The following is a 26,304-nucleotide window of genomic DNA, read 5'->3' on the forward strand; positions in this document are numbered from 1 at the left end:
GATGGAGTGGGAAGAGGGAAGTCTTCCTTAATATATAAATGGTTAACAAAAAAGAAAGAATTTATAAACACAAATCCCTTAGGGTAACTGAACATGACTGGTTTGTGTATTATGCCTGGTTTATTAATCAAACTGTATGGACATTTCTACTTTCTCTTCTCTTAATCATATGAGTTAATTAGAGAAAGGAGAGAGCAATATGAAAATAAAAGACAAAAGAGAAAACAAAGAAATGCAAATGGGAAGAGTAACAAAAGGAAGAACATTAGCTGGGGCTTCACAAAGTCTTGCAAATCATTGTTTCTTCCCAGAAAACTTTCTTTGCAGTCTAAACTTTTTGTCCTTTCCAGTTCTTTAGGTATTGTTTAGACCCAATATTTTCAGTATAATACAGATGAGCAGTATACAGATGCAAGCCTAAAACCCAAGCCATTCATTCATGCATGCATGCATACAATCGTGTCATGATTCTGCTGCAGTCCTCCTGTGACTGACTTCATATTACTATTGGGATGAAATCCAAATTCTATGGCCATGTCACTAAGGACCAACCATTCAGCCCCTGTCTGTTTCCTTTCTGCTTTCCTACCCACAGTTTCCCTCCTGCAGTATGCCCAGTCACTCTGGCTTTTCTTCTATTCCTCAAACACACCAACGTCCTTTCCTCCACATAACATTTTTTTTTTCCAAGTATGAAGTTATTATGTTCAAACATGGAGAGGGTGCATGGAATAAGAAGAACTTTTTTTGTAGTTGGGTGAATCAGAAACTCAACAGTGAAGGAACAGAGGAAGTTCAGAACTGTGGGAAGCAACTGAAAGCACTAGACTTTGAGTTTGATCTTGTGCTCACATCCATCCTTAATCAGTTCATCCGCACGCCCTAACTGGTCTTGGAAGAACTTGGTCAGGAATGAGTTCCCATAGAAAGCTCCTGGTATCTAAATGAGTGTCATTATGGAAGCTTGGTTGGTTTCAATAGGGAGAAAATGGCTCTGAGTCATGGTGAAGAACAAGTGAAGCTCTGGAGAAGAAGCTACAATGTGATGGCACCTTCTACTGATGAGTCTCATCCTTCTTACCATGAAATCTATAATGACTGGAGGTATAATGTGTGCGATGTGTCTGTGGATCAACTGCCATGATCTGCAAGGTTAAAGGATGTTCTCCCCACATATTTTTTTTTTATTTTTAAATGTTTATTTGTCTTTTTTTTAAAGATACATAGATCACAAAAAATGTTACGTTAAAAAATATAAGAGGTTCCCTTATACCCCACATTCCATTCCTCCCACATCAACAACCTCTTTCATCATTGTGGCATATTCTTTGCATTTGGTGAACACATTCTGGAGCACTGCTACACAGCATGAATTATAGTTTACATTGTAGTTTACACTCTCCCCCAGTCCATTCAGTGGGTTATGGCAGGATATATAATGTTTTGCATCTGTCCCTGCAATATCAGTTAGGACAACTCCAAGTCTTGAAAATGCCCCCACATCACACTTATTCCCTCTCTCTGACCTCAGCAACTCCTGTGGCCATGGTCTCCACATCAGTGATACAATTTCTTCCATTGCTAGAGTCACACAAGTTCTGTAGTAGAATACCAATAAATCCACTCTAACCCACATTTTATTCCTCCATCCTTTGGACCCTGGGTGATGTCCACTCCACCTCTAAATTGAGATGGAGCTTAGATCCCACATGGCTGATGGATGAGATTCTCCTGCTTGCAGTTGTAGGCACTCTCAGTTCCCTGGTGCGGTGGTTGACCATCTTCACCTCTCTGTTAGCTGACCTGGGTGAGCCCAACGAACCAGAGAGTAGGTGTTGCAACTCTACTGAGGCTCAGGGCCCAGCTGGCCCATGGCCAGTCCAGAGATTCAAGTCTCCTGAGCATATATCAACCGCAGCACCAACCACAGGTTCAGTAAAAGTGACAGAAGAAGAAGGTGTAGAAAGGTCACATCTGAGTCCAACTACATCACACTCAGGAACACAAATTCCAAAGTAGGGCCCACTGGCAAGGCACTGAACTCCAGAGCCATCTGCCATGACCATAGAACCTGTGTGTCTCTGTAGCCCTCTGGAACACCAGTACCTGGGGTTGTATATACTTGACTGTCTCTGGGATCCTGCTGAGATGTGCATAAGCACAACCCTTTGATATCTTCCCAACTCATTTTGAAGTCTCTTAACCATATAAACTCTTTCGTCTTTACCATTTCCCCCTTTTATTCAAGGTCTTTTTCTAGTTGCATCACCAGCTGGTGATTGGTAGTAATCCCTTGGTGCCAAGGAGGCTCATCCTTGAAAGTCATGTCCTTTGCAGGGGGGAAGGTAATATATTTACATGCTGAGTTTGGCTTAGAGAGTGACCACATTTGAGAAACATGGAGGCTCTCAGGAGGTACCTCTTAGGCACCCTGCAGGTCTAGGCCTAGTTGGATTTTCAAGCACACAGGTTCATAAGCATAGTCATCAGTATCAAGGGCCCATCATTGGACCATCTTTCACTGGTCTTTGCCCTTGCACTTGGGGGATGGCTGCTGTTCCATTGGGTAATGTGACAGAACTCCCCTGGCTAGGAACTCAGCACTCCTTCAGTTGTTGTGGGTAACTCTACCTACTATGACAATACCCAATGAATATCCAAACATTTTTATATGCCCTATATACATGCACTGGAAAACTCCCTCCCAACCATGTGTCCCCCATCAAAGACATCCCACACCAGTGCTCCTCCCCTGCCATAATTGAACCCCTCTGTGATCCAAAACTTCTTCAAAAATGAAGCCTAATATATTGCCAAATTCAATTAGTAGGAAAATGAAATAGCATTATATGATTGCTGCCTTATTTATCATCTGTCTTCCACCTGAATGTATACTCTGTAAAAGCAGCAAACAAGACTTGTTTACTAGTATAGCTGCAGTTCCCAGAACACCGCCTGTTTTATACACACACACACACACACACACACATATATCTCAGGTGTTTGATAAATATTTCTTGATTTAAATGTTAAATGAAAGTTTTAAAATATTCAATATCCACTGTACACTAAACACTGGAGACTGAAAGAAGTAAAAGATGAATTCTTACTCCAAAAGGATTCAAAGTGTGGTGACCACAGACAATTGGTTTTCTTACTCTATTACATAAGCATTAAATTTTACTGGGTAACTGGCAGATTATTGGAGGTTCCAATCGCCTGATTTCCAAAAATAGTTATCCACTATGATTCCAGATTATTCATTTGTAAAGTGATTTTCCCTGGGACAGACCCTGTTTATATCTGTTGTCCTGACATAATCAGTAGTACCCCCTTTTGCCCCTCAAAAATGTCCCAACTTGGTTGATAAATAGTATGGTTATCCCGTTCTTTGACAGTAAATTAATAATAATTCATAATTATTGCTAGTGAGAATGGTTTAAACATATTGGTTACATCAGTTCTGGAACATAAAATGTCAAAGCACATCTCCGGAAAGGAGTAACTTCCTAAGTTAAAAACTTGAGATAAGATGGAAGAGAACCTGTCCCCCCAATTTCAATTAGCGAGTCCGCTAACAAGGCCAACATTTCCCAAGATATGTTCAATAACTATATGTTCTTGGATAAGAGCGAATAAGAGTAGCATGTAAAATACAGCAAAGGCCAAGGGCTCTTTATTGTGCCAGAGACTGTTTGGTAAACTTCATATACATTTCCTTATAATTACTATTATGACTCCTATTTTACAGATAATGAAATTGAAGCTTAGAAAGGTTAAATGACTCAATGTCACATGACTAGAAAATGTGAAGTTTGGAAGCCAAACACATCTCTTTGTAATCTCCCCTACTCATTATGCCCATTGCTTCTCAAACAAGCAAGTAAGTAATTTGATAAGAGGTTCCTCTGCTTAAGTAGATTTGGGGAATGCTGGGTCAAACTACTTTTCTATAGGAATTTTTAGTGCTTGTAACATGTCCAAGTGCCTGGTAAATTTTCAAAGGGTAATATTTTGTGAAAACCAACTCTGGCCAATGCTGTCTGGAAACTCCAGCAAGGGCAGCTCTCCCTGCCTCCATGGCTCGATTCTCTACCTGTGTGAACCCAGAACCCAAGATGGACACTGGGCTCTCCCGTGGAGGCTCCAGGTTTGCTCAGTTCTGAAAGGAAGCCTCAATAAGTTGATTCCAATCCATGCCTTACTACAATTTAATAACAGAAACCTTCTGTTTGGAGTACAGAAGTGAAGAAAACAAGGGCTTCTCATGGCAAAAGAGAAAAACTGTCTGGGCCAATTCCAATCCTCTCTACAACTCTTAATAACAAGAGGAATGGTACTTTTTCAGTCAGTATTAAGGGTTTTCATGCCTTCTGGGGTCAGGGAGGTGGGGACTAAAGATAAAGCAACTAAAGGGCAGGATCAGAAGCCCTCCTCCTCAGTTTCCTCACTGAAATGGGGGCATCTGTTGGCCTTCTGTACCTGCCTGGGTCCCTAGCACTGTTGAGTGGAATTCCAATAGCTTTTTTTCACTCATCATCTTCTATTTGTCTTTCTTCTCTCCTCCCACTTCCTCTAATCACCCCTCAGAGAATCTTTCTGCTCCCTCTGAGTAACAAACTGGCAGGTTTCAGAAGCTACTCTATTATGTGACCCAAGCCAGCCAGTTTCCACGGGCATCTGAAATAACCTGGTTTAGATATTGTTCCATGGCCTATATACCTGATCTAAAACTGTTTTGTTAAATACAACCACTTAACCCTTCCCCACCCAAGATTTGCTTCCAAGGTTTTAGAACTTGTTCTTTCAACGTGAGTGGAAGTATTCTTCCTCTACAAATGTTCCTGAGGTTTCTGCTAATCAGTTCCCATTAAAATTATTTAAAGGAGCTCTAGGAAAGACCAACATGCCCTGACATTCTGTTCCCCACCTCCTCCCGGATTTGTCAGTCTCCGTCTGTCAGCAAAGCGTCCTGGGAGTCTTCCAATTGTCCCAGAGCCCTGGTCTGGAAATGGATCCCGCGTGGCCACCCTAGAGGGCGCACTATTTACACTTTCCGCAAGAAACGCGACCAAGCTCGCTCCCAGGCTCCATAAAAGGGGAGGAGGCGGATCAGTTTCCTTCTCTCATTGAGAAAGAAGAGGATTGGAAGACCGAGCATATAAAGCCGCGCAGAGAGCGTGAAACAAAGCAGTCGGATCCGAGTTGGTCTTGGAGCGCGAGGTGTGGAGTCAGGCATAAAACTTACTGGAGGGGAGTAACGCGCCTGCCCCGCTCACTCACCTCATCTGAGCAGCGCTTCAAGGGTTCCCACCAGCCTTGCGATTTATTTTTATACCTGCTTTTTTATATACAGAGAAATATATATTTTGTTTCCTTTTAAGAGAAAATTCCTGTTTCAAGAGAAAATAAGACAAGATCAATGAAGGAGAGAAGAGCCAGTCAGAAATTATCTAGTAAATCTATCATGGATCCTAATCAGAACGTGAAATGCAAAATAGTAGTGGTAGGAGACAGTCAGTGTGGGAAAACGGCGCTGCTGCATGTGTTCGCCAAGGACTGCTTCCCGGAGGTGAGTGTGGCGGGCTGGAGCTTCGAGGCGGGATTCCCGATCTAGAAGTGGACTTCCTTTTGCAACACCCGTTTTTCCTTTTTTAAAGTCGCCTTTCTCGCCCCTTATTACTTTCCACCTGGATAGGCTGCGGTGAAAGGAAAACTGGGCTGGGAATGTGTAGAGATTGGGGCGCGCCTGCACGTTGGGCAGGTAGCCTCTGCAACTTGTTCTTCCGTGTGTGCAGAACCCAGACTGGGGAGATTTGGGTCGGCACATCTCCAAGAGCAGAGTAGGGCGCACAAGGCGTCAGAGAGGATTCCAGCGTTGAGTGTGTGGTCTAATGGGTGCGGGGGTTGTGTGTGTTTCAATAATTGGGGAATGGGGAGGCGATTTTCATAGGGGGTACTTAGAGTGCTGTGCATTTTAAGATAACCTCTTTGCCCTCTTTTCCTTCCTCCCTTGCCCTTTTAGAATTACGTCCCGACAGTGTTTGAGAATTACACGGCCAGTTTTGAAATCGACACACAAAGAATAGAGCTGAGCCTGTGGGACACTTCGGGTAAGAGTCTTCGGGCCGCTGGGCCTTTGGGACAGGTTTCCAGGAGCTCCGGCGTCAGTGGCGGGTGTTGGGACTCTGCCCCTGGCGTTCTCTCAGCATCCACCCGTGCGCTGCTAGCGCTCTGAGCCCCTTGATTAACTTTCCTCCCTCAGAGGGATTTCCGTGTTCCCTCCTGGGTGAAAATTTTTCCGTTCTCGACGGAGGGCGGCAGTGGGGAGAGGAGGGTTCTGTGGACCCGCCGAGTGACCTTGCGCTTGGCTCTGAGTGACCGGAACCCGTCGGCCTTCCGGACCCAGCCGGAGTCGCCCCGGGTGGTGAAGGTGGCTCCACACTCGGGTGCGTTCGCCGCCCCGGAACCACGCGGCCCCTCCTGCATTTAACAGGTCGGGGAGGCCTGGAGCGCCGAGCGTTGGTGGGAGGAGGGAGAAAATCCTCAAAGCAACCCGGTTACGTTCTGAATCCGCGCTCTGCGGAGAGTAATGTGAACACAGGCAGCTGGGGCGCTGGTGACGCTTAAACAGGAATGCGCTGGCGGCGGAGGCGGGGGACCGCCGGGCCTCCCCCACGCTGCCGGCCGAGGGCGATCTGTGGGTCCAAAGCTCCTGAGTAACCACGACATCCCTTTCCCCCACCCCTGTTCCCCTCCCCGTCCACGCCATTCCCTCCTGACCCCTATTGCATCACCTCCCTTCCGCAAGTCCCCACTATTCGCCTTTGACCTCCCTGTCCAGTTGAATTATTGGCGCCGTGGTGGGTTATTTCCAAGGGTGGTGGGGTTCAAGGCCGGGTTATCGCCTTCCCATACGCCCACCCACCAATCTGGCGCGCGTTGGTAAGGAGCTCCAGCAACCCCGCCGGCGGGAAGGCTGCCAGCGGGCGGCTGAGCTAGGGTTCCTGCAGGGTCAAGCACGGTCGGGGAACCTCGGGCTTGGGACCCAGGCACCCTCCGCCCCTGCTCGCCAGGTGAGGGAAATTGGCTTCTAAAAGGGTGTCGCCTCTGGAGGAGGAGGAGGGGGAGAAGGAAGAGGAGGAGCCACCGGGAAGATAGATTCAATCCCCCTGCACTTAGGTTCTGGCTGCCTAGCCGGGAGCTGGGCTGCTGCGGGTGAACCGAGCCAAATCTGGGGTGAAACTAGCATGGAGAAGTACACGAGTGCCAGCATGCAGGTTTTGCTGTCTGGCCAGGAGGCCCGGAGGTGAAGCCGCGCTTGACTGGGAGTGGCCTCGTGGAGATGCTTCTGGGCCCTGCGAGCTTCTCACAACCCTCGGCTTTAACCTCTGGAACCCCCAGGAAACGCAGGGGATTAGAGAGCAAGAGGAAGGGACCAGACTGACAGGGTCTCCAGAGACTGTCCCGGCACAAAGGCAAGCGAGAAGTCTCGCACGAGCGCCTCTCATGGTCGGTGCCAGACGCTCCGACTGCTAGAGTGAGAAGGGCAGATTTTGTTTCCCTCTGGAGAATCAGGCTCTTCCTCGAGCTTCGCCAAGGGCAGCAGAACCAGGACTTCTCAGTATTTTTGTACTGGGCACTCCACACTCACACTCTCAATGACAGAGAAGGTGGTAATAGACGGAATTCTAGTGTTGTTTTTAAATTCAATAGTTCCTATTATAAGACTTATTACACAGCCTAGTACTTAAATGGCCTTAATTCCCAGACAAATCATGGTATTTTTATGCATAGTGGCCAGGGTTGTTGGTACTCCACGAAATGTTTGGACCTAATGGTATGATAAGAATTATTTAGAGGTTGGGGGTGGGGCTTGGAGTTGGTCCAATTGTTGATAAAAAGCTGTGTCTAAATCTTACTCTTGGTTACCACGGAGGTTTGTGTGCAAATCCCCTGCCTCCCTGGGACTAGTTTTCATCACCTATAAAAAGAGGACACTGAGCTAGAAAATATGCAGAATCTCTCCCAGTTATTCAATTCTTGGGTTTAGTGCATGGGACAAGCAAGTCTTTTTATTTCCCAGGATGGTGGTTGGCGTCAGTCCTTACCTTGTGAATCTGGCATTCGTGTTGCCTACAAAGCAAGTCAGGTTCTGAATGCAACCAGGCTTCCTGATGGACTTAAGTCGGGTAAGGAGGGGGACAGCGTAGGTTTAGAAAGAATACTCAGTTATACATTCCCTGCTGCAAGAGTCACAGGACCACCTAGGGAGATTTCAGATTAGGTGCCCAAAGGCCTCCATTGATTTTTTTTTTTTTTAAGGAGAAAGAGAGACGTTCTTTTCAGAAGACTAGAAAATAAATAAAGCAAGCAAACTGTGGGTCATTTGTAGTTGGAAACTATCCTTAACATGTACAAATAAATACTACTTTAGATAATTTCAAATATTTAATAAAAACTCTATAACTAATGGTTTCTGCACAGGTAGCTTGATGCTTTACACACAGTAGGCACCCAATAAAATCTGTTGTGTGAACAAATGCATAATTGTAGGCATAGTTTCCAAGGAGATGAGATTCCCTGGCATTTATTAACACTGAATTACCTGTGCATAAAGAACAGCAACTTTATAAATATTGTCTTTCATCAAATTAAAGATAATCACCTGAAATGAAATCTGTTTTGAAATAATCACTTGTGTTTTTGTTTAATGAGATGAAACCCATGCATTTTCAATTCAAATATAAAGGTTTGAAAACTGTGATTAAGAAAATATCTCACTGCAAAATTATCCAGTAATGAAACCTTAGTTGGAAATTAGATTTATACAAATGAAAAAAGAGCCACAAGGGAATTACTTAGAATTCCATTATATAGTTCATGAGGTGAAATGTTACTTAATTAAACACAGCCACCAAATGCTGCTTAAATTCTAAGAACAGACTGTTTCCACCAAAAATGCTTTGCCATTTATCAGTAAAAATACATCTAACAAGAACCACTGCATGAATGACTAATCATTTGAAGCATCTTTAACAGTTTTCCATTTCATCTTGAACTTTTCATGCACATTTCTGAACAGGATTATTTTTTGACAAATGTTTGACATTTCATCGCCCACTGAGACATTTGTTTAGTTCAGGTTGTGAAAATAATTGCATATGCTTATGTCTCTTGCTACACTTACTGTTTCTAACTGCCCATCAGTTTAGCTCTGGAGAGAAGATGTTAGATTCCCCTCCCCTGCTTGAACTTTGTGAAAGTTAGTGATTTAAATAGGGAAAATTGGATGTGCCTAACTTCTCTTACATAGGGAGAGAGGTGGCATCAACTCTTTGTCCTTTGAGTAGTATTCATGTCCCTTTTAACCTCTTGACTGAGTAACCATTAAGGAGACAGAAGCAGGTCCTCTCTTAATGGCTTCTCAGAAGTGGTCTGCTTTTTTCCCCAGTAGTCAAAAGATAATCTTAGGCACAACTGCAGATTTGGAAGTGGGAAAGAACATCATCTCCAAGTATAAGTGCAGGATACATGGATTCTCTTTTCACCAAGAAAGAAGGAAATAATTCCTTTCCTACTAATTTGAGGCATAGTAACAACATTTTCTTCCTTCCTCTCTCTCTCCCTCTGTCCTCTGTTTTCTAAACCTACTGTGTGCAGGCTATCTGGTAGGCCTTAGATATGCAATGTTAAATAAGTAACACCTAGTCCTGGCCCTAAGTTTGGCCTCAGTGGGGCATTGGGTCAAGGAGCAGGGAGAAGAATGCTCTATTCACTTAGTCCCAGCTCATTGTCAAACTGTAATGAGCCCAAGTGTGTCAAACTTTTGAGCTCTAGTGCCCTGTGCCACCTGGTTGCTGTGTATTCTCTTGTCAGGCTTCCCTAGTTATAGAGCCTTTTCAGATTGGACACAGTTTCCTGCTCTTCCTCACCCTACATGTACCAGCTAAAGCAGCCACAAATGGTACTTTGCCAACTGATTTCTTATGACTGCTTAAAGTTTTTCTAGGAAAAAAAAAAAGTAAATTAAAACCTGCTTTTTAAAAAAATATGCCCAGTGAAAGCCTCTAAAAGAGGAGGATTTTTAAAGGTAGGCTCTGGATATAAGCCCACAATGTCTTCAGTTTACTGAGAAATATTCCCTTTTTCATCGATGAGTATTTTTTGTAATATTGAAGAAATGTTCCGTATGATTTTCAAATTCAGCCAATAAGTTTCTGCAAAACAATGGCTAATGGTTTCACCATTTTCAAGTGATAAATAAGACCAAAGTAGTCCTACCATCTTGTGCTTCATAATTTACAGCATTTGCCAAGCATAGAAGTAATTTGTAGCATGAAGCCAAATGCCTACTAATAATAGAAACTTTAGTCATTCAAGGATCACTATATCTTTTCCTAAGAGATTTGATTGCAGTGTAATTTCAGCACATGTGATGTAGGGAGTAATAATCATTCATGCCAGCTTTTAACCAAAGCAAGTTAGTGCACATTTTATTTAAGGCATATTATTAGTTTTAAAATATTCAATTCAGCTGCTGAAATTCCCTATAATAAGTATGCTATTTCCTCATGAACTCTCTTTTGAATCTTGTCATGATACAAGCTTTTAAACCATGAGTGCCAAAGTTAGCACTTCCTGTTTTAGTTTTTAACATTATTAATAGAAAAGGTTATATCTTTAAATTTTTTCCTTAAAGGAAAAGGAAGGAAAGACAAATTTTGATTACCACATTACCTTAGTTTAAGAACAAACTCATGTACAAGCATAAGATTGTCTTTATTGTTTTATTTGTAGCTTATACATCAAGTTTGAAAAATGGTCTTTGTGACAAGTCCTCAAAAGGAAATATTTCTTAAAAAGGATAGAGATATTTCAGCAGTATTGGGATAAATATATAATCATTGAAGAAAGCAGCTTCAAGACACACCATTGGTGTGATTGAACATATTAAATTAACACATCTAAGCAAGGTACATGGAAATTATTATAAAATCAGTAAATAAGCAGTTTTTAGGGCATTCTGCAAGTACACGCTGAGTTAGGTGCTCTGGTAGCAGGAAGGGGGAGGTACGAAGCTGAACAAGAACACTTCCTGCCCTCAAGGTACTCACAGTCTAGTTGGGTAACAGGAAAAACAAAAGTAGAGGAAAACTGGATAACAATAAATGTAAAATTCTAAGGCTTTTCCAAGGTAGCATAAGAAATCAAATGAGGAGCCCCAGTAAGTGTCCGGAGTTTAGATGAGAGAAAATGTTTATGGGCTGGAACTTGAGCAGGTGAAGTTCTTCCCTGGAAACCTTCAGGCAAAGAGGGGACATTTCCTTGTTTTAGGTTCTATACTACTTGGTTATAGAAGAGTGAACCTTGGCTTCTGAAGCTAGATTCACCAAGCAGCAGCAAAACCTGAAGAATAACTGGAGGCCAGGTCAGGCCTTCTGACTTGAAACTCAAAGCTCACAGAATCTCTAGGAGCTGACTCAGTTCTTAAAAGGTCTTTAACATCCCTTCCACTTAGAAGCATGTTTAAATTAAATAGCTATAAGGGGAAATAAGATTCTGGATGTTGAAGAGTTCTAACTTAAATTAACCTTTTTAGAGAAAAGGAGAGGATAAGAATTTACAAAGGATCCAAAAAAGCATGGGTATGTTTCAAGGGCAAACCTTTAGAAAACCAGATATTTCATAAGGTAGTAATGATCTGTAGGAGCTTAGGGTTTCAAGACCAGTTTCAACTCTAACTTCCAAGTTTTCATACTGTAACTCTGTAAGAAGTAGGTTAAGACCAAACAACTTTAAGTTTTGCCTTGCATGTAATTTCCTATGCATCTAACTGCATCTTAACATTTGTCCACCATTCAACAATTCCCATGTAAACTGTCGATTAAAAAAAAAAAAGTATGAATTCCCTTTCTACATCAACATCTGTCTCTAGATTTTCCCCTTTATTTTTTTAAAACGTTAACTCCAGTTAGTGCTGGGTTTTTGCAATCTGGTTTCTTGCTAAATTGCATATTTCAGCAAGGTGTCCAGATTGGTCATTCTGGTGCCACCTGAAATAGCCAGATGTTTCCTCATTAATCCAGTTTTTCTTGAATGTAGATATGACACCAAGGACCAATGGTTTCTCCACTTAGTAGCTCATGGTGCCTGGTAGCCTGTGCCAAATTAATTAGTTGTGCCTCAGTCATTTTCTGATGTCCTTTAAATGTCTTCTTAGTTTGCTATATATTGAGTAATCAGAGTTCACCTTGGCAAAGCAGAAATTTTATTGACATGGAATGTAAGCTGCCTCAGAAGTTTGACCAGGTGCTGTGCACATTGGTTTTGAAAAATGAGCTTGATGACATAGCATCTGGAAAGGGGAATTCACTCATAGAAACTCACTCCAAGGAATCTGACTTTTAAGTATTATATGAAACATAAAAAGTTTGGTCTGTTATTGAAAGATACTGTGATTTTTAAAAATTAAATGTATCTACTTTTATCCTTAATGTTCTGGCTTACCATAGTTCCCCTGTAAGTGAAATATTTCGATTCTTACATATTTTTTAACTATCCCAGTAAGATTAGGAATTTAAAAATAACACATTATTTAAAGCTCAACTTAACATCTCTTTTTATCCAACTATGAATCTGTATTGCCCCTAGAAATAGAAAATATTGATTCTATATTTTTAACAGCACATAAATGCCCACAAATTTTCATAAAATCTATTCATATTCCTGTTAATCAGAATTATAAAAGAAGCAAACAAAATATCCTTCCCAAAAAGGTTTTTATTGCTTGTTTGTGGGCAACGTGTTTGTGTTGCAGACTGCCGGGGAAAACAGTCTTAAACTTAGTACAAAAGTTCTGCCCAGACTTGAGATTGTTGCCAATTTGAAACTTTCACTCCAATTAGTGATGGCATGAGGAAATGGTATCTTGTGATAATAGGGTGGATCATACAGTCTCCATTTGGTCGCTGTTTGGTACTGATGTTCTTTTTTGTGATCACTAAAAATACCAAAATTTACTATATATTTTCTCTTCCAAAAATATGCTATCTTCTCACTTTTTTCTCAGCAGGAATTTCCTATGGAGGGAAGGAAAGTTTTTCAACTTAAGGTTCAAATAAGAGAAGTTACAGTTATGAAATAGTCAGCTAGAAGACTATTTAGTTCTCACATTCTTACAAAGCCTCACAGTGTGTGAACTGGTTTTGCAGAAGGTTCCATAAAGCCTCCCTTTTGGGCACGAATCTTCTTACATATACATTTAATTATGTACATATATGGTGCCTTCTGTCTTTGTGAAGGGATGACTTAACCGGGCAGGTATGTGTCTGAAGAATTAGTTTCTGGGTGAGGCACTTTGTGACTATTCCTGGGTTGGAAATATCTTGCTCTCACCCTGAATTAATGATCTTGAAGACAATGATGAGTAAACCTGAAATTTCAAAAGGCTTTAGAACTCTGCTGCTGTTTGCCAAACTTGAGCAACTCAGAGAACCCCAGATGTGCACTTATTCCAACCTACCCCTGGGCAAAGCCCGTCAATTTTATTTCTTCTTAGCATGCACTTCTTTGCACATGTGATGTAATTGTTTTTTTACAATACCTGGAGTTTTCCCTTTGGAGGTCTGATCGATTGGCCTTGGAATGGTGCTGTGATCTGAAGTTTCACATAGTATAAGAGGGATCACACCTGCTGCATCTGAGAATTTCCATTTGCATGACGTCTACTCCATATGCTGAGAAAGCATTTTATACAAGGAAAGCTCAGTGTATAGCCTTACTGAATTTGAACTACAGTACATCCTTATGTTCTCGGTCTATACTGAAGCTGTGTGCCTCAATACATGTTTATGTACTGCTGTTAAAAGTTCAGTATGGTCACACATACTGAAAGTATTCATCTCTCTCCTGTTGTGTTCTGTAGTCACCCTGAAAGCTTTTCAAATGTATCTTTAAAACTATCTGCAGAAGTGAATTTTGGGGGTGTTTGGTTTAACACAGGGTTGTTTAAGCCTTTTCTCGAGGAATGTTGGAGTTAGGGGCAGGTTTGGTTCCTGGTTTGTGGGCTTCCTTTTCTTTTCCTTACTTTAGGGGCACTTCTGCCTCCCCAGATTGCTTCACACTTCACAGGAGCATTCCTGGAATTCCTCTTCGTTTTTTCTTGGCTTGTGAGTTATCCCACACATGCCTGTGATTACACCATGCTCTTTCCCCATTTTGCTTCTCTTACTTCCTTTGTGCAGTAGCTTGGGCTTTATAGGAAAGAACTTGGAAGGATCCAAAGTGCTCAAACAGTAAATAAACACTGTAAAATTATCCAGGACTTTGTTGGGGGGTGGGGATGGGGAGGAGTGTCAGTTTAGCAGATGAATTGTTAGATTTTTCCCAGGAGAAGAGTTCTTTTTTAGTTCTGTGGGGTGTCAGGTTGTTTTTAACTATGGAAAACGAGACAATGGATTTTTTTCTATCCAAAAAATAAGTTTTAACCTTAACGTGTCAAAAACATCTAATGGATAAGTGCTCTTGCTCTTTTTAGTGACAAATTACTCTCGTAGTTAGTGGTTAGATAAATTATGCTTATAGCTAATAACTGTGGGGACTATGCTTCTTAATTCTTTGGACATTCATTCTAAAAGCAGCACTGTTCATTAACAAAAGTAATAGGACTGAATCAAAATGTCATTCCTGATTAGGTTGTGTTAGAGCTCTTAAAAACTACCTTGCTACTTCACCAAGCAAGGTGGTTTATTTCTCATGAACCTTTACACTGCATTTGCATTTTTCTTTAAAATATAAAACCAAATAGACAAAAGCAGTAACAAATCTTCAGAAGAATTCTATTTAACTTGCGAAATCTGTTTCCTTTTTAAATGAGGTCAAAGTCTAACTTTTGCAGATACTTAGATATGCACACTAAGCTTAGAAGCTGGCTGGGTTGATTCTAATAAGTAGCCTCCAGCCAGTGAGGGCTGAAGACAAAGCCCTTTGTGGCCAAAAGATGGGTGGGGGAGGGGAAGCAGCTCACAAAGGGGAGGGCTTTTTCGGCAGCCACGTAGAGACCTAAATGGCATACCCTAACTGGATTTTCCTGGGGGCCTCAGTTTTGAATACTCTTGTCTTAGCACCTTTGTGCTATTCCATCTGCCTTTCCTCATTTTTGTAGTTGGAAAAATGGTCTCTATTGTTACATAGTTAGCAGTAAGTACACTCATTTAGCACAAGGTCCTGTCCTGAAGGAATTGGGCTCCTGTAGCTGCCAGTCCTCTGAACTTCAGGTCTAATTAAAACCAAAAAGTATCCTCAGTGAGATAGTAGTCTCTCTTAATGTTGAGTGATTTCCAAGAAAGGAAATCTTTGAAGCATGAAGTTTCTGACAATTCTAATTGTCCAGAGCAGCTCTGACTTTATGGGTTTGGGGTCAGGTCATCTCTTTTGTTAACTGTTAAGGGCAGACTAAGCCCTCTGTATGCATCAGGTTTTGGGATTTCCACTCTAAGGTATGGAATTTTCTTACTGTGTGCTTGGCAAGAGAATCCCAAATGTTTACAGCAGAAACTGTGTGAAAGTCAGACTTTGGATAAAGAAACAGGAAAGGTTGCAGTTTGGAAAGTCTGAAATTTATAGAACTAATTAAAAATAAAAATGAAAAAACCCCCTCTCTATCCAGATATAGTGTTAAAACTTCTCATTTCTAATTCGTCTCAAAAATTTTAAGTTAGTGAACTCTTTGTTAATTAGTCTCTTAATCCCCTATTTCTTCAAGTTACTAGAAAGGCAGCCATGGCGACAACACTATTCCAATGTGCCTAAATATTTAAAACTACTTGGCTTTTTCTTTTTAACTCTTAAGACCTTGAAGCTGTTAGAAAGTATTTTTCAGTTGTTAGTCTCTGCTGCATCAGGGCCCCAATTCCAGATGTGGAAACTGCTGCAGTTCATGAAAAATTCTGGCTTAGATTGTCTTTACTTGCCATTCCCTTCCTCCTTGCTTAGCAGACACATCTGGCTTGAAGTTGTCCCTCTCCACCGTTAAAGCAGCAAGTAAATGGCCAGTGTTGCCTGGGATTCCGTAGTGAATGTTAGGACCCAGGATAGACGAAGAGGATACCAGACCCTAGCAACAGTAACTTCTAGATCACAAGAGCACTTTCCTGAAAAACTTTGTTGTGACAGAAATGTAAAAGTTCTTTTTCTCTCCTCCTGAATTTGGCTATGGAGTTTTGATTTACTGGGGACACCATGCCATGTCTTTCTGCTGGGAGAAAAAAGGGATGTCAAAACAAAGGGGAGGTTTCAAAAAGACTTTGGTGGTTTAGATTTTCTTTCTTGACTGGAATTAAATTGTGTGTGTGTATGTTTTCACATTATGCTTGTGAAATGTCAATATACTGAAAAATATTTTTTTTAAAGTAGCTATTGTCAAGCCATATTTAATTTTGTAGTCACCATTTTATAATTATTGGCCACATGTAATTGCCCATCCTTTAGAATTCCTAAAGGAAAAGAAGAAATTTCCTAAGAGACTAGAGGGTTCTGTGGTAAAATAGTTGGCTGGTAATATGAATCTTTAGAAAACCCTGGATTTACCTCGGACCATAAGTCTTGAATCATGCCTCAGCGTCACTGTCAGAGATGGAACTGTGTAAAAGAGTGACATGATCCAATGTGGCATTTATTACATTCTTTGGTTGTAACAGAAAGAGAGTCTATAAAGGGCTTGGGGATAAGTTTAAGTAGGCAAACTCAAAGGTCATGGCTTATCCAAACTTGTAAGATTGGTTCTCTTCACATATCTGAACTTACCCTTTTCTTTACTCCCCCATTCACTCCCACTCTAGGTCAAAGTGGTCTTGAATTTTGGTCTCTTTCCCCCAAGAAGTAGCTCGGTTTATGGTGCATTGCTCACGCTCAATTTTTAACAACACTAGTAACAATGCAAAAATAACAACCATAGTTAATATTTATTGATCCCTTATGAAATGCCAGGCACTGAGTTTATTTAATCCCAGGTAGATACTGTTATATTAATTTTATAAATGAAGAAATCAAGGTACACCGTTGCAAAACTCCCCTACCTTCCCTGTTCAGTGGTGGAGATGGGTTTGCACTTGAGGCATCTGGTTCCCGGTGCTTCCACTTTGGCAGGGGCCTTATTGGCTAAAGCCAGGTAGATTTCAGTCTAAGACCTTGGCCCCTCCCCTTGAATTCAGGTCGGATACATGTGAGGATCCATTCACCTTCTGTTAGAATCTAATATATTCCTAACCTAGTTTTTGTTTGTTTGCAGAAGTGGGGTTAAGGCTACCATGTGACATTCAAGGGGTTTAGCTTGAAAAAGCAAAGTTACTTCATGACAAAGGGGGATTTTTATCTGAAAACTTGTGTATCTTTTGTTTCCTCTCAGGCTCTCCTTACTATGACAACGTCCGACCCCTTTCTTACCCAGATTCTGATGCCGTGCTGATTTGCTTTGACATCAGTAGACCAGAGACTCTGGACAGTGTCCTTAAAAAGGTAAGTGCTGGGGACCGATGGTACAGCTCAGTATCTGGGGTTAACCCTCCCTCCCCTTCTCCCTGCCATCCTTCCTTCCTTCTCCTGACAGACTTTGCCTCGGTTTATAGCTTTGACATTCAGAAAGGAAACTAATATAGGAAGAATAGGGCTGTGTTGCCAGATATCAGACAGGGTGAAATATGATAAGGTAGTTACTACTGAAAAGAGTAGGAGTAAACATGTTCTAATTATAAAACGTAGACCTGAGGTCTCTTGGAGAAGGGACATTGGGAAGCCCTGGAAGGACCCAGGGAGAAGCGAAGAGCCATGAGGGAGGAGGGAACACTCCTGTGGCTCCAGCCTGGACCTGCCTCCGGTCCTTACAGAAGTCACATGCTAGGTTCTGGACTGGCTGTTATAAACTATAACCTAATTTTTCAGCTTGTCCCGAGTGCTGTAACTCTCCCCTGGAGCACCCGTCTTCTCCAGGCACTGAGACTTAGAGGATGAGGTTGAAAGCAAGGCAGTGCAAGCTTCATGGTGACTCCTGTGGTCAGTCAGAGGACAGGAGGAATTTGAGGTTGGAGACGTCCTCATGTTGGCCCATTTAGTTTTGTTTTCCCCCATCTGGCTTTAATCTTTAGTGGAATCTCTATATTTGTGTGCTTTCATTAGTTTATATATTTCCCTATCATAGCTGACTGCTTGTCTCGTGTGTCATTATGAAATTAGGGTTTGAAGGCGAACCATTCCCCTGTCTCTAGTAAACATTACAAATATAGTTCGTTCAATGAAATAGGAATTTCTAAACAGATCAGAAGATCTTTTCCACTTCTTAACTCCTTTCAGTTTTGAGTACTGTTGTATATCTAACATGAATAATGCTATTGCTTGTCAGATTCAGGCAGGAATGTACCTTTCTTGTCTTTACTGCTTGTAAATAACTACTAGACATGCAGAAGGAGGCCAGAGTCATCACACAGCTGAAGATCAACATGACAACATGTCTAGTTCTTCTCTGCTGATAAAAGAGATTGCTTATTTACTGGAGATTTAACTTGATGTAGTATCCAGTTGTGCATAATTTATGATGAAGAGCCTCACTCATGTTTTGTTTTCTGTTTGTCTTCAAAGACCAAATGAATAGTGACTTTGGCCATATAGATATTAATGAGTGTGTTTTCCGTTCCTATGAGGTTTAAGGCTCATGATAACCCTAGTTATAGTTGGTATTGATTTAATCCTTTTAAGTCCTTGAATACCAGAGAGATTAGAGTGACTTATTCTTTTTCTCAGTTCTAACTCCAGTGCTACCTAGCACATGGTAGATGCTTTTAAGAGATTCTGGAAGGAAGGAAAGGAGAGAGGAAAAGAAGGATGAATCAGTGAACAAATTAGGCTCTTATGGAAAGTGTATGACTCCCTTCAGTCCTCTGGTGAACTTTAGACTAGAGTTCATTGCCCAAAGCACACCTCTAGATCTGGAGTGGCCTCACATAGTCTTTTAAATTTCTCCTGCAGGATGTCCCTCTTGTCTAGCATTATACTTAAATACTTCAGAACCCCCACTCCTCTGTGAATTCCTTGCCAGAAGATAACAGCTCTGTTGTAACCGCCCCAGTGCTTTGTGCGTGTTCAGTACCTATTTGTGAGTGTAGGTGGGAACAGTCCAGTCGGTGCTATGTCCCTGACTCGGCCTCACTAACAACTGCTGTCTGTACCTACTCCAGTCCCGGTGTTGGTAGGGAGCTTGAGGACAGGAAACTGCAACAAGGTGTATCCATTTGCTCTTCTTGAGTACAATTGGAATTCCTGCCCAGGCATTTCTGAAGGTTCTGTTAATTCTTCTTAGATCACTAAACAACTATCCAAAATGGACTATATTGAAACATTTAACTGCTTATGTAACTTAATACTAACTTAGGGGCACTGAGCTACAGGACCAGATGCCTTCCTGAGAGCCCAGGAAATGGTTCTATGCCAGATGTCCTTGTCTGTGGAAATTCAGCCACTCAGAGAAACTCCTTGAAGTCAGGACATTCTGTTTTATAAACTCTCCAATACCTAATTAAAGCCACCCAACACATAGTGCCTGCTCTTCTTAGTTGGTGGGAATGCATAGTTGTGTTTTCACTGGCTCTGCCACTTTCCCAGCTTTGCACACTGGGAAATACCGGCTCAACATAGCTGAGGATGTAGGCCCTGGCTACAATATATAATTATTTGTAAAGTACTTTTATCTTTCAGAGATACCTCAATAATAAAGAAATTGTTAGCACTACCTCTGACAATACCCAGCAAGTCTCTTTCAGTATGGACAGATAATGAGTAGCAGAGAGGGAGAATATTTAATGATATATATAAGCATTCCCTAATGGATCCACTTTAAAGTGAAATAACTTAGCATCTTACTTAGAAGATAAATGCAGGTTTGCCTCTTCATCTGAAAATGAAACTGCCCTTTTTTTAATGTCCTTTTTTGACTCCCACTTTGAACACCTGCCATTTGAAAAATTGTTTTCCATTATGTGGATACCTGTGCTTTTTAATTGTTCATCTTTTTTTTTTTTCTCCAATAGTGGAAAGGTGAAATTCAGGAGTTTTGTCCCAACACCAAAATGCTCTTGGTTGGCTGCAAGTCTGATCTTCGGACAGATGTTAGTACTTTAGTAGAGCTCTCAAATCACAGGCAGACACCAGTGTCCTATGACCAGGTATGTATGTTGTCAGTGTGCAAATGCAGATTCTATAAAGAGGGAGAGAAATGGAACATCACTCATAATAAATAAAATCGGCTGCTTTTCTAAGAGCACAACCAATAGTCCACTCCAAATTAAAGACCCTTTCCAAAGGACCCCAATTACAGCCCAGTTGTAGCCACAAGTAAACACAGATTTTCGGATGATGATGGTTGTATGCCTGTGCCTTTACAGCTAGCATCTTAGCACTTCCACAGCAGTCCTGGGCTCGGACTAATCTGCAAAGTGAGCACTAAAGTGATCCTGGGGCAAGGTTTGGCTGATATTTTGATACTGGACCCTTTTCAAAAAATTTTCTTCCAAAGTTTTTGATGGTTTATTGAATGAGGAGTAATATGCATTTTTGCATAAATAAGGCAAATGCATGAACGTTATATAAAATGTAAATTGCTTGGCCATTCAATAGTGTATAATTTTGTAATATTTCGTTACTAAGTACATAAACAGTTGATCAAATACTACCCTTGTATATCTCTGCAACTCCCGTGGTCAAAATCAGTAATACTCTTTAAGAGAGTTAATCTTATTTTATAGTCAGCAATATAATAAAATACTTAAAAAGGTCATTGCCAGTGGAGCACTCTATAAAACAGCCTTTTAGAAATTCAGCATTTCTGCAGGCATTTTCCCAAGTAGTTGGTAGGAGAAGAACTGATGTCATAAATTCATTCCGAAAGTTCATTTGTTGTGTTAAATAGCTAAAGCTTTATTTAATATTCATCATTTATTTGTCTTGCATGAATAAAAATTTGGTTATTTAAGTAAGTCATTTCAATGTACACATGGCTTATTATCGTACATCTTGGTTGTATTGTCCAAATTTAGAAACTACTTATTTTGTTTTCCATAAAGTTACAGATGTCCTAGTATAATATCCCTTTCTTCAATTTATTTTGACCCTGAGATAAAATCACAAGCATTTCAAAATTAATTCTTAGCCCCATCCCTTAACCTGGCTGTTTGACAATTTATTTGACCAGTCTTGAGTGCCATTTACATTCATGAAAAGAAATGGAGAGCCCTGGGCAGTGTTGGAATGGGCTTTAGGGCCCACATTGCCCCTGCCAAAGCTATTTGGGAAATGCAGCATTTACATTCATGACCTTCAGCTGACCTATCCCATCAGCAAGGGTCTCATACTAAGTATCTGATGATCAAGACCCTTGTTTACCGATGACCCAATGAAACTAGATCAGCCTTTAGTGCACCTATGAGGAGTTCAAGAATTACATATGAGGGATGATAACTGAGCATCTTTTCTTAGATCTGAACCTTGACTGCAAGCATTTATGAAGTAATAAAGTAGTTCATATTTTTAAAATTCCACAGTGATACTTGGAAAACACACTTAACACATTGGAAAACATTTTGCAATGCATTAGTATTTTGTGCTGTTAGACATTTTATAACTTTCCCCAAGACTTACTGCTGATTAAAATCCCTTCTTTTGCTTCTCAGGGGGCAAATATGGCCAAACAGATTGGAGCAGCTACTTATATTGAATGCTCAGCTTTACAGTCAGAAAATAGCGTCAGAGACATTTTTCACGTTGCCACCCTAGCCTGTGTGAACAAGACAAATAAAAACGTTAAGCGTAACAAATCACAGAGGGCCACAAAGCGGATTTCACACATGCCTAGCAGACCAGAACTCTCAACAGTTGCTACGGACTTACGAAAGGACAAAGCGAAGAGCTGCACTGTGATGTGAACCTTCCGTTATATTCCATGAGGACAAGGGAATCTAGTGTAAAAAACAGCGCAAAACAAAAAGGTGAAGTCTGAACAAAGTGCACAGTTAAAGTCACATATCCTGGAGGCTTAGGAGGCATTTGAAAGGATACTCATCTTTTTGGAATCCTGTCCTTAGGTTCGGCATGTAGACCAAGTGGTGGGAAGTGAATACGTTGAAGAGTTTTGAAATGTGACTTGAAAAATATGCCAAAAAAAGAGAGAGAGATTCGAATGGGCTAGAAGTAGATGAGAAGAAATGCGAGTACCTCCAAGAAGAAAAATCACACTCTGAATGGTGCTTGCGTTTTTGTTTTCTTTGTTACAATCTATTCATGGATCTCTACTTTGGTTTAATTTTTAAATGTTTTAATCTCCTTACAAAAAGTATATATTAATATACCGTCCTCATTGGGGAACTGGCACTGTGACCTTAGCATTTAGTTTTCTAGAGGATGTGATCTAATTTCCTCCTAGCTCATCATTAAAATGGAAATTGTATCAGGACCCTTGGGGTGTCCAGAGGAAAAACTTTTAAGGCTTTGAAATCTTGCCTTCCTGAAAATAGCTGAGCGAGATATTCTAAAGAAAGGCTTTTGCAGTCTTGCAAGATATGCAGACCAGCACCACAAAGATTGAGTAGATCATATAGGAAAAGAAGTGTCAATTTTTATTCAGTCTGATGGTTCTGTTCATCATTGTGATTGTCATTAAAAAGTGGTTAATTGCTCAATGTAATATTTTTGTGCACTGTTTAGAAAAGAGGGTGTGTGATTTTTTTGCCATCGTTGATAAAAAATGCAAAGTCAAATAAAAGTTGTCTTGGTTTGACATCATAGAATGATCCATGGGGGGGGGGCGGTGGGGGGGAGTGTAGGTACTGTTTTCACCAGAAGAGGTAATGAATGAAGGAATAGTAGCAGAAAGCACAGTTTGTGAGTAAGCTGTCTGGACTTGAGTCACCGAAAGTACAAAGCAAAAGGCCTATAATATGTTCTATTGGAGATGAAGCTCCAAAATTGGCAGCATCTGATCATGTGTGCTGGTTTATTTCACTTTTTTCAAATGAACATTGATAAGAGAAGGACTTGCTTACTCAAGCTTTAGAGTCCCTAGAGGAAAATTATATGGTGTCAGTCCTGACACGATACCAGGATATGTCTAGAGTGATTGCTAAACCTCACTTAACCAGCTTCAGCCAAGGCCCATGTTCAATACTTGATTGCTGTTGCTGAAAAATCAGCATTTAAAATAGTTTACAGATACTTTTTGACCAGTTGCTTTTAGAATGTCATTCAGAGAAGAAACCAGATCTGACCAGTTTATTATTGGCGCTTGTTGAAAACGAGCTGTCTTTCCAATGATAATGCTTCATTTTTGAAGTGTTAAAGCTGTGCTCCCATTAAATTGTGGCAGGAGAGGAGATTAAAGTAATTACAACACAGTTCCATGTCTTATAAGCACTTTGTTTTGTCTCTGCAAGAAAATCTCATTCCAGTCATTTCCCGTGTAATACAGACATTTTACCAACATAATATGCTTTGATTAATGCAGCATTATGCTTTGGGCAGTATTACAAAATAGCTGGCAAGTGCTTTCTGTATTTAAATATTGTAAAAAGAAAATAAGTTATAACTGCTATAAAACAGAACTTTAGTTGCATTTTTTTAAATGTTGACGTCACTTTGTATGTTTGTTTGGTCAATGTTTTCTGCAGTATTTATTAAAACATACTTTTCTTCAAATAAAAAAGTAACCATGTCTGTCTAAATGCAATCTGTCTTTTATTATCTACCTCCTGATTGAGCTGTTTAGCTTTGTTCTTTAATAGAGATGATTACAGAATCTGACCTAACATTTCCTGAACAAGTAGACGAGATATTTTTGTTTCTTGGTACGAACAGTTGTTTCTTGGGGAAAGATAAGCCATCATGATTTCAAAGCATAAGAAGAAAATAGGGGCATAATTAGATGAAGTGTTTTGATCATATACATAAAAAGCCATGACACTGTCTAGGATTAAGTTGTATGAAATGTGGGAAGCCCTTGAGCGCTTTCATAGTGAGGCAGTGTGATTTACGCCCTTTGGTTCTGATAGGACCTTAGTTTGCTTCACTTCTGACTGAGGCTGGAGGCTTGGTTCCTGGCCTAGTCATCCATTTTGCAAGGCCTTTGCTCACTCACGAGGGCCAATTGGGTAGATGGCCCCAGATTCTGCGACTGTAACAATTAGGGGAGAAAAGCAAAATGAAAATGGTGTTTTATAGTAGCAGCAACTTTAAATAATGCCGGCAACATAATCTGTGGTTCTCTGTGACCTGAAAGATTTAAAGCAAGCATGGAATAGTTTAGAACCAAGAGAGGCTTGGGTCCTTAGAAACCATACTGATTTTCAGTCTTTAGCCAAAACTCTTAACACACAAGTTTTACATAAACGTGCAAAGAAACTCCAAGTGGGACTGTAAAACTCAGTGATTTGCACGTGTAAGTTACTTCATTCAAATAAAAACTGCATCCTTGTGGTTTTTTTTTTTTTTTTTTTTTAGTGGCTTTGGGAATCTTTGAGGTATAGTTACTTGCTTGGAAATAAATCACAGAAGCACAAAACAAAGGGAAAATTCAAATCCAGGATCTAGCATGAGTGAACAAATTAAAGAGCATTGGCATTATGGAATAGTCTTGTAAAATTATTTTAAAAGCACCGAGTTACAGAAAATGTTTGGAACTCATTGTCTGCAAGTAGTAGTAAAGGAAATAAAAGTACTTTCCTCATCCTTGGTGTTGAGTAACTTCAAACATAATATCTAACTTGGTCTTTCACAAAATGCATTTCTCAACAATGACTGGCATAGAAAAAAATATCAGTTGAGGATCTGCTGACCTTGGCAGTATTTTATAGGTTGTACAGCAATGTTTCCCTCTGGTGAGTTGTTCTTTCCACTGCCTTTAATTTATTGAACCAAAAAGAAAAAAGTTGGTCTTCTATCTCGGACAAGTATGCTTTCCTTCTCTGACTTGTTGCCTCAGCAAACATTTGTTCTAAGCATTCTCTGAACATTCCTTTCTATTGATTAATGATCATGATTAATGCCTTTTTAAATACTAAAAGATGCTTTTCAAGCTCTGAGTAAGACTTTACTTCTCTCACCTTTATCTTTTCCAGGGATAGTTGCTTAGAAGATCTAGTCTTATAGGTAATGTGCTGTAAGAACAAATTCGGAAATAACCCATGAAATTATTTTTCACTAGAAGGAATTTTTTTTAAAAATCACTTCATTCTCTAGAATGCCTGAAACTCTTAAAGCAGTCCTCCTTTTTTTTTTCTTTTTGTATTTTTTTCTTCCTTTTGGACATCAGCTTTCTGTATTAAACCTTAGAGTTTTCTTTTTTATTCCGCTCGCCAAATATTTAATGATTGCCTACTATGTGCGTGGCATATAGCCATGAATAATAATTTTTAAAGCCTCTGCCCCACAAAATTTATAATCTAGTAGAAACAGTCACAAACGACAATGCTGCTTGTCTGGCGGTGACCCTTGGACATTGACCGAGTCCTAGTTACCGGCTGGTAGTAAGCATACCATTATGTAGCAAGGTTCACTAATGTGATCACCACAGGGGGTTACATGCATGCATAATGCTCTAATAAGCTTTCCAAAAGCAATTTTTAAATGCATCCTGATGGCTGGGGTCTGTTTACAGTGATTAAGGGAGAACAATGTGAAGGACTGGATGCCAGATGTCATTGTAGTATTGTTAATAATCATAAAGTCTGTGGCTATTGAAAGTCTAGTATGGGAAGAATATTCTTCCTTCCCAGATGACACGAATGGCCCCCAAACACTCATTGGTTTGTTATAAAATGTGCTGGCACTGCTCTGAATTTGTACTTTCTTTCCCCTGTGAAATTTGATTGCTGAGCATATTGGAAGAGTGTAAAATGAAATAAAGTATTACAATTCAATTATAAAACGAAATAACTCTCAGGAGATTACCAAAAGCAGGTAATTTATAACAGCACTTTGGGTGAAGATGGAGAATCCATCATTTAACTAATGTTGAAGTATGTATTTCATGGAAGCTTCAAAGATTTTTTAGAAAGTATTTGTTGCTAGCGAATTCTAGGACTCTTTGTTTCTGCCCTCCTGGGAACAAGGAAACAAATTCTAGTGAACCCTAAAGCAAAAAGTAGTAGGACTGACAAAGTCAAGTCACTCCTTTTGATTTTATTTTGGGCTTTGTTTTTATTTTAAAGAAACCATTTGTGACTTACTGAGATGGATTAAGGTATTGACGGTGGGGAAAAAAGGCAGTCC

The 26,304-nt window shown here is 40.4% G+C and overlaps 1 protein-coding gene and 1 pseudogene across 1 annotated transcript; both read left to right on the top strand.

The window, feature by feature from the left end:
* Nucleotides 1–610: 610 nt before the first annotated feature.
* Nucleotides 611–5,096, top strand: LOC101436976 (bisphosphoglycerate mutase-like; annotated as a pseudogene).
* Nucleotides 5,062–23,759, top strand: RND3 (Rho family GTPase 3). The gene is made up of 5 exons (XM_004458696.5): nt 5,062–5,572; nt 6,026–6,113; nt 17,408–17,517; nt 20,079–20,213; nt 21,717–23,759. The coding sequence occupies exons 1-5, from the start codon at nt 5,423–5,425 to the stop codon at nt 21,966–21,968; spliced, it is 735 nt and encodes a 244-aa protein (XP_004458753.1). The 5' UTR covers nt 5,062–5,422; the 3' UTR covers nt 21,969–23,759.
* The last annotated feature ends 2,545 nt before the right edge of the window (nt 23,760–26,304 follow it).

Source organism: Dasypus novemcinctus, chromosome 7 (genome assembly GCF_030445035.2).
Source record: "Dasypus novemcinctus isolate mDasNov1 chromosome 7, mDasNov1.1.hap2, whole genome shotgun sequence".
Taxonomy (NCBI): domain Eukaryota; kingdom Metazoa; phylum Chordata; class Mammalia; order Cingulata; family Dasypodidae; genus Dasypus; species Dasypus novemcinctus.